Raw genomic sequence first — 9,257 nt, 5'->3', positions numbered from 1 at the left:
CGCTTGCCAGGCAAGTGCTTATTCCACTGAGCTATCTCCCTGGCCCCTCATACACATTTCAAAAAATGAACTATATGAATGTATATGTAAAGTCACATGTGTATACTATGTGCATTTAATCATGACCTAAAAGAAAGCATGACACCAAGCACCTGTGCTGTGCTGCTGCATGAACCCAGTGTTTGCAAAGCAAGCTGCTCGGAATGCTCGTCATATAATGAATTCTTACTGTAAAGCTGTTTTAAAAGATGAAAGACTTGGGAGAAGCAATTCAAGAGTTGAAAAACCACATCAGACAAAAATCAAATGATAATAAATTCCAAAAATAGGCCACAATTAACTACCCAAACTTTTGTCTAGAAGAAATCTGTAACAAACCAGACTGTTATGAATGATTCAAAAAGGCAAACAAGGCCACATGAAAAAAGTACAGTGAAAATTAATATTTACCAGCAATTCTAGAAGAAATTCTTTATCAAAAGTTGTGTCTTCATTTTTAGGAAGGGTAGGCAACAAGCAGAGGTATGATGCCACCTCATGGAGTGTGTTTGAACTGCAGGAAGAAGAACACAGAGCAACCTCCTTTTTGAAACACATTTTTGCAGGTATCTTAAAAAGTAAATATAATCCCTATGATATGGACAGAAAGTATCAAAAATTAGCAATGAAAATCTTTTAATGCATAGTTTTCAAAGTACTTTTTCTAAACCTTCGGTGGTATCTGAAAATTTTTCGTGGAATCTGTAAGAATGTGGTTTTAATGTTCGTTTTTTCACTGTCCTTATGTTTACACTGTGACAGTATGAAAGCAATGGCGGCACCAGCCTGCGCTAACAGCAGTCAGAGAATTCATTTCCATATATTTTTTTAAAACAACCAGTTTTATTTAAGAATGTCCTAGATGAAGCCTTAAAAACTCACTGAACTTGTAATTTTGAATATCATTTTTTAAGTCTGTGTGAGGAAGAAGTACACTATGCACACAATTTTCACTTGAAAGAATGACAAACTACGCATATTTGGTTCTGAATGAATAGCAGTTTTTTCAGATTTAAATGAAATAAGCCTGTAACTACAAACAAGGAAGACAACAATCAGCATTTATCGCCAAGTGAAAAACTGGAATTTAAAATTTAAAAAACCTAGGGCTGGTGAGATGGCTCAGTGGTCTAAAGCACCTACTTAGAACAAGCTTAGCAAAGCACCACAGGGACCGCGGTTCAATCCCCCAGCACCACATGCCAGCCAGCCCCGCCCCCTGGTGGGCTGAGCTGGCCACACACACACACACACACACACACACACACAAATAAAAAAAATTAAAAAAAAAATAATAATAAAATTTTAAAAGCCTAGGGGCTGGGCAGATGGCTCAGTGGAATAAGCGCTTCTCTGGAAAGCTCAAGGGCCTGAGTTCAATCCCCGGTTCCAGAAAAAAACAAACAACAACAACAAAAAAAAACCTGCATTCACTTTTCTGAATTTGAGGTTTTAACTACGTACCTACTACTCTTTACTACTTAAAAAGCTCTAATCATCTTATTTTAAAGCAAGCTTCTTCTCCATTCTAGCCCCAGGTAACTGCTTATCTATTTTTTTAAATCATTTATTTATTTATTTATTTATTTATTTATTTATTTATTTGGTAGAGTCTACCTATTCAGCTCAGACTCCTAGTGATCCTCCAGTCTCAGCCTCCGAAGTACTGGGATTACAGGCATGCACCACCACACTTGGTTTTTTTTTCATTCACACATGTAGCATTTGCAGCCTTAATCAACCAAAAGAAAAAAGTCCCAAATGCACAAGTGAAAAAAAAATCCAAACTGTTAACACAGGCTTAACTAATACCAGCTACTTTTATGTACAGTTGTATACACACTTGGTTTTATTTACCTGTTTTAATCTGTAATTTTGTCTTTCTCAGAAGGTTAAACGGATCACACATGTGATAGCTTTTGGGCCTAGATGCAGCATTATTCCTTATCTGCAAACGCTTTTTTTTTGGGGGGGGGGAGTACTGGGCCTCGAACTTGGGACTCTGCTTTTGCCAGGCATGCACTTACGCCACTGAGCTACATCCCCCAGCACTATTCCATATCATAAATGCTGTACTCTGTTTCTTCATAATGCTCAGTAGTACACTACTGCATGGATATAACATTATTTATTCACCATTTAAAGAATACTTATGTATTCTACTTTTTGACAATTATAAATAAAACTATTGTAAACAGTTTTGGAGATTTTTGTGTGAAAATGTATTTTCATTTCTCCTAGGCATATCTTTATTAGACCTTAAGTGCAGGGTTAAAAAAAAAATGTCAAATTTTTCCAACATGGTTATTCCATTTTCAATTCCCAACACCCAGGAAAACTGTTTAATTCATTTTCTACTTAAAGTAAAACAAATTGAGCCTGGTAAGGTTGTTCATTTTTATATGAGAATTTAATTGTATTTATTATAATAACTAAAGATACATTTCACTCTTTTAAGGAACTGCACAAAACTCCTACTATCTTTTTAATTGTTCTCCAACTAATGAATATTTAATTTAAATACTGGTGATGATCAAGAATTCTGCAGTGAGCAAATACCTAAGATGACTCCACTAACACAAGGGAAGATTTCTTTAGGCACTGTGTGAGGTCCCTGGTGCCTGGCCCAAGTGCCTCATGGTCTGTGACACAGCAGTGAGTGCTGGCAGAAATGCCTGGGAAGGAGGTGGCACTCTTCATGTCCTCACACAGCAGAGAGGGTGAGAGAGCAGGGCACACAGAACAAGAAGAGGAGGGGAAGGTGGGAAGGAGAAACTGGGCAAGGAGAAGCAGGGGCAGGAGGAGACTGTGCAGGGCCAGGCTCCTCACACTCCCCTCCAGAGTGCACCACAGTGATGCAGCATCTTCCACAAGGTCCCCTATCCTAAAGGGTCCATCCCTCACCGTGGTGCCCTAGGGCTGGGGACCAAGCCTTCAATTTAAATTTTTGGCCTTTATCTAGAGTTCTGTGGTGAACACCTATGCTAAAACAATATCAATCAATATTGAAACTATAAGAGTATCCATTTTTACCTTTATATAAAATTGCTGTCTTATTCCTAGGGATAGAAAAGCTGAAGCTGTAAGCTCCTAGGCTTACATACTCCTTTAGAGAAGACTAATGGTTTATACCTGTAACTACAAGATGTGAAGGTTTATTTTTCTCTCTGCCAACACTAAGTATATTATTCTTTATGTTTTGCCAATCCATGGGCAGAAAAATCATTGCTTCACTTTGCATTTTTCAACCGTGGTGTTCTAAGAATTGGATATGCACATGCAAAGTATGAGCCTTGACCACTCATAGCACTGTATATACAAATTAATTCAAAAGGACCAGCCATCTTTCTGCAGAAAGTCACTCACCTATTCTATGTCATTACCACTCTTGTAAAACAGTGCTTGCTCTAGCACATCTGTTTAGGATTAACTATATACTCAACACACTGCCTCATACCACTATCTTCAAAAAAGTACATTAGCAGACAACTAAGTTGTTCAGAATATTACTAACTGTATAAACTTCAGCTTACTAACAGGCCTACTGCCCAAATCACACACACGTGACGAATCTTTATTGGTTTCTGTCTCATTTTATTTATGATTGATGGGACTGACCAGTTTAATTTCTATTCTATGAAAAATGTAGGATTTAAGAAAATGGCATAAAAAAAAAAGAAAAAAGAAAATGAAAATGACATAAATTATGCAAAATATAAATTTAACTCCCTTAAGAAAAGTTGGAAAAAAGTTGCATAACTATATTTAAGTGACTCAAAGGTAACAAAGTGCTAGAGAGAAGTACTAGTTCTAGATGTTAATGCAATACAACAAAGCAACACTACCGTGTAATCAGTAGCGCAAAACAGGAATGGAAGCTACAATTACAAGAAAATTTAAGGAGCATGATCCTAAGGGAGTACCTAGCTTTTCGCTCATGTTGTCTTACCTAAGAGGTCCAAAAAACTTGACCAGCGATTCTCGAGTGTCTACCTCTGCAACATTTGAAAGGGCAAAATCATAGAGTTCAGGGAAATGTGCAAAAGCAGCTCTCTAGAAAAGAACAGATGACATTGATAATTACTATTTACATATTACCACAACCATCTGCCACTTATACACTGTGTAGTAGAAATAATATATTCAACAATATTAATGCACTACTCTTTTGCATGTCTCTGTGATCTCAGTCTTGTGCAGCCACATGTGAGCAAAAGAAGGGCAAAAAACACAAACTATTCTAGTAGGCAAAAGTCAGTATCCAGTTTATTTCTAAAACCAATTTGAAACATATATGAAAATATCCACAAATGCTAATGTCATTAACGAGACAGAAAAAAAAAAATTATTATCAAGAACTGGCATAAAAAGACTGTAAGTCCCCAGAGAGTCCTTCTGGAGAACCTAAGAAGAGACCAACGTACAGTATCTTTGTGTCTGCTTGTGTTTGGAATTCTTGGAAGATGAGCCAAAGCAGGTCATCACTGCCAACGACCATGGGACAAGCAGCAAGAACACAGAAGAACAATACTATAGGGTTTTGCTAACAGTGTCAGGGAACATTCCTGCTCTTCTTTCACACTCTATGTTACAGAAAAGACATTTAAAAGTTTTTAAATGCTCAATTTATAACCAAGAAAGTCACCAAGTTTATTGGCAAACTTGCCATGTGCTTAATGCAGACCACTCAAAACTGAGCCTGCGATCCAGCCTGGGAGTGAGGACTTAAACCAGAAACAGAGAGAAGACAAAGCTGCAGCCTGTCAGTAGTGAAAACAAATCACTCTGCCCTGCCTGTGCCGATGGGCAGACCACACACTACACCAGCTGGGGTCATTTCATGAGCACAGGCCAAAGGACGAAACTCTACTGCTCTGAGAAAAGCAAAAGAAACGTGAGCTCATTCCTCTTCCCCAAAAGCGAGTCTCTAGAGTTCTCCACGTACACTGAGACACCACTTGGGAAGAAAAAGAGAGACAGAGATTTCCGGAGGTAACAATGATTACAAAAGAGAGTTCAACTTAATTTTGACTGAGTCTTTACCCACCAAAAAAAAAAAAAAAAAAAGACTCTTAATAAAAAAAAAAAAAAAAACCCTTATTTTAAATTAATAACCAAAAGCTTCTTTCCACTATCAAAGGAAATGAAATTGAAGATACAATCCAGTAATAGACAAGCAGGTAATTGTGAAATATTTAAGCTATATTTGAATGTACTTATCTTAAAAGTGTGCATAAGTATCTTAAAATATTTACATACCTCTTGCCTTATGCTGCAATACTTTCAATAACTGGAGATATAAAATGGACTAGAGGGCAGGACCTAAAGAACTTACTCAGAAGTACTAATTACTGGGCCAGTTCAGTAGTATCAAATATTAGTATACTAACATAGTATTTGCAGTAACTTTTTTCTAACTTAGTAATTGCAGAATTTGAAACAAAAAGTTAAAGGTAAAAAAGGTAATTCTGAAAATAATATTTTTTCTCTGCATCTACATAAAACCCACATTATAGTATGACCCAATCTTAGGAACCTAAGAAAGGCTATCACGCATTTTAATTACCTGTAAAGAAGTAATTCTGTCATAGTGAATTGTGGTCATCTCGTTCTCTGTCAGGGCATTCCCAGTTTGATCATTAATTTCAAAACCAGTATAGAACTTAAGCATGTCCAAAAGCTGAAAGGATACATTGAAACCAATAGACTGTGTGAACATAAGACCAATAAAGCATAAAAATAATAGAACAACTTCTTTTCAATACGTCTTCAGAGGTACTAAAAGAATGCAAAAATTGCCACAAATACTTCAAATATAGCCAAACATGTTTAATTTACATGAAAATAAAGTATATTTCTTACAAGTACATTGTTAAGTCTATTTAATATACTGTGCACAGGGGCTGGAAAGATAGCTCAGCAGCCTGAAGTGCCTGCTTAGGCAAGCTTAGGCAAATGTGCAGGGAACAACTGTTTGATCCCAGGCACTACATGCAATGCCAGCCCCAGCCCCGCCCCCAGGGTGGGCAGAGCTGGCCACAAAAAAAAAAAAAGATGTATATACACTCACACACACACACACACACACACACACATACTGCATAGGCTACTTCAACAGAAAATTTTAACAGCAATCCAATACTTTTAAGAGATTAAGGAGATAAGCCAAAGAAGCCTAGTAGTTCAATGAAAGGAAAAAAATCTCAGTATCAGTGCAAAATTATAATCCTATATCACTAGAGGGAACGCCTAACTAAAACACTTTACTTATGTCACTTAAATACCTTTTCTAAATGAGGGCTTTGAAATTTGCAACTAGAAATACTTTTTTCTACATGTGGCTTCTATTAGGGAAAAATCAGTAAGTTATTCATTCCTCCCTTATGCCTCCCTAGTTATCAAGGCTTTCTTCAGCTTGCGTCCTGCTGCCTGAAAGGCCTTGCTTTCCTGTGTGGCAGCAGCATCAATCAACAGAGACTACTGGCTGCATTCATTCCAGTCTTTATTATTTTTAGTTCAAGTCTAAGGCAGATCAGATATTAAGATTTTAACATACGCAATAGATATAGCAAATCACTGGATAGAAATCTAAAGGGAGAACAAGAAAAAGAGGAATGCTTACAGATATGAGACTATATGTTCACAGAAATTACTTCTCCAGCTAGGATCTCACTGAAAGGCAACCACTGATTTGTTACATGTTCTCTTGTGCATGACATTAAGTGCATCTGCTCTCTTCCCAACAGCAGCTGGCAAAGTCACATACACTTCCATGCTCTCAGTTGCCTGTCACTGACACGTTACGGAAACATAGGGTAGAGTTCACTTGAAATTCCTGCCCAGGATCCAGAGTGGTTATTCCGTATGTCAAGAAAATTAGATGTGTAAGCCAGACTCAAAAATGTATTACACTTAATACATTACTTTTTAAAGCCCAATCTTACTGTATACTATTCATGAATATATTCTTTCTCTTAATGCTAAGAAATGGTCTATCATTTACCTGATAAAATCAACCTGCCAATTAGTACATCACTTAGTACATAAATCAAAATTTGTGAACACATAAGACTGTACCATCAAAATCATAAACTTAGATCAATAATAAAACCAATTACAGATAACAAAAGATTATAATATATAATTAGTAGAGGCCACCTGTACAAAAATATACTCATTTTATGTAGTAAGGTTTGATTATTTTAAGATGAATAATCAGGAATTTACATCACTCAATTTGATATTTAGAAAACTTTACTTGGCCTCACGCCCTGATATTCACAGTTGCATGGCAAAGAGAAGATCAACTTAGAAACTACATCAGTGCTCTTAGATCCATCAGTGCTCACCTGGGAAAAAAGATGGCCATCTTCTTCCCTATGAACAAGGTTGGAAAGGTAACAGTGAACCAAAAGGTGGGAGTCATCCAGGATGGTGTTAAACCACCTTCTTGTGGGGAGCAGGGCCTAGGGAAAAATAAATGCCAGAGCTGTGAGGCTGCACATGTTCTCTCCAGTACAGCTGACGTCTGCTCAGAGGTGGGCACCTCACAGTGTCTGCTCACCTCTCCAAAGACTGACTTACTATAGAAAAGTAAGGGTTCTGCCCGTGTTGCAAAAAACTCAGCGGCAATAGTTATAAAAAGTTATGAGGCCCAACTAATAGCTCAGTGGACTAAAGCACCTGCTTAGGCAGAGTGCAGGGGCCAGGGTTCAAGCCAGGCACCACATGCCATGCCAGCCCTGCCCCTGGGGCATGCTGAGCCGGTTGTGCTGGGCGTGGTAGCACACACCTATAATCCCAGCGCTTGGGAGGCTGCAAACTGGAGGATCACTATGAGTCTAATCTGTGTAGTGAGACCCTGTGGGCCCTGTACTAAACAAATAAAAAAGTTATAAGAGGATTGTTAAAATAAAATTAAAAAACATTTAGCACGGGAATGAATCTCACAGATCATCTCAACTAGCAATTTTCCAATAAAACCCTTTGGGAAATCTCAGCATTTATGGTTAAATAAAATCAAAAGTGGAGCTGTTTTAAAGAAAAGGTCTCGGGGTCGGGGAGATGGCTCAATGGAATAAGCACTTCCCCGGCAAGTGCAAGGGCCTGAGTTCAATCCCCGGTTCTGCCAAAAAAAAAAAAAAAAGAAAAGGTCTCGAGAAAGCCCTGAAAGTGTCAACTTCCATCTTTCATTTTCTCTCCTCATATCCCTCATGAATCAGACTATAACACCAAGAAAGTATAAAGACTTGTGAAAACCCTAAGATAATCAAATATCCTCCTTGAATAGATGAAGTTATTGAAACCCTATACATTAAAAGGATATAAATAACTACTGGCAGAGCTACACAATCATGAATGATTTTTAGTCCAATGTTCATTTCAAAATAAAGGCCGGGGGCTGAGGAGACAGCTTAGCAGTCTAAGTGCCTGCCTGGCAAGCACAAAGACATGAGTTGAAATCCCCAGTGCCACATGCAATGCAGACCCCAAAACAGGCTGGTGGTGCACTCCTACAATCCCACAGCGGGGAGGTTGAGACAGGAGGATCACTATGAGTCTGAACTGCACAGAGAGGCCCTGTATTCAGTAATTTTTTTTCTTTAAAAAAGTGAGATTTTCTTTCAAGTTTTCATATGAAAGAGGGAAAATAAAATCATTAAAGTTGATAGCTGGGCCAGGGAGATGGCTCAGTAGAATAAGCACTTCCCTGGCAAGCGTAAGGGCCTGAGTTCAATCCCCGGTTCCGCCAAAAAAAATAAAATAAAATAAAAATAAATAAAGTTGATAATACTTCTGTATATCAACTCTATCTAAAATTTTTATTAAATCCTGTACCTAATGCAATGAAATCTTCTTTGGAAATCTTAATTAAAAAAAAAAAAAAAAGACACTGAACAGAAGCCCAAGTAGGGCAGGCATATCAAAACCTCAAAAGTGTCATACATTTGCAGTGTTCTTTGCTAGCCACCTTGAAATAGTTATAAAATACTGCTAGGGCCAGGGAGATAGCTCAGTAGAATAAGTACTTGCCTGGCAAGCACAGGGGCCTGAGTTCAATCCCCAGTAACGCAAAAAAGAAAAAAACAAAAGGAGACCTTTAGACTGGGCGTGGTGGTACGCACCTGTAATCCCAGCTCTTAGGAAGCTGTAAACAGATATATCATTAGTGTGTGAGACCCTGAACACCCTATAGACCCTTCCCTAAAATATAAATA

General features: G+C 37.9%; 1 protein-coding gene across 1 annotated transcript in view; it reads right to left on the bottom strand.

Annotated features, from left to right (window-relative positions):
• Window positions 1-9,257, bottom strand: part of Aqr (aquarius intron-binding spliceosomal factor) — a 124,484-nt gene that overhangs the window by 71,289 nt on the left and 43,938 nt on the right. Inside the window, exons 8-11 of the mRNA XM_004643139.2 lie at window positions 7,389-7,505; window positions 5,606-5,719; window positions 3,989-4,092; window positions 451-553 (exon numbers count right to left, since the gene is read on the bottom strand). Of these exons, the coding sequence (XP_004643196.1) occupies window positions 451-553; window positions 3,989-4,092; window positions 5,606-5,719; window positions 7,389-7,505 (438 nt within the window). The remainder of the gene's footprint in view (window positions 1-450; window positions 554-3,988; window positions 4,093-5,605; window positions 5,720-7,388; window positions 7,506-9,257) is intronic.

The sequence above is a fragment of the Octodon degus genome, unplaced genomic scaffold (assembly GCF_000260255.1).
Source record: "Octodon degus isolate 3935 unplaced genomic scaffold, OctDeg1.0 scaffold00166, whole genome shotgun sequence".
NCBI classification, from domain to species: Eukaryota; Metazoa; Chordata; class Mammalia; order Rodentia; family Octodontidae; genus Octodon; species Octodon degus.
This window is presented reverse-complemented; position numbering and strand designations above follow the sequence as displayed.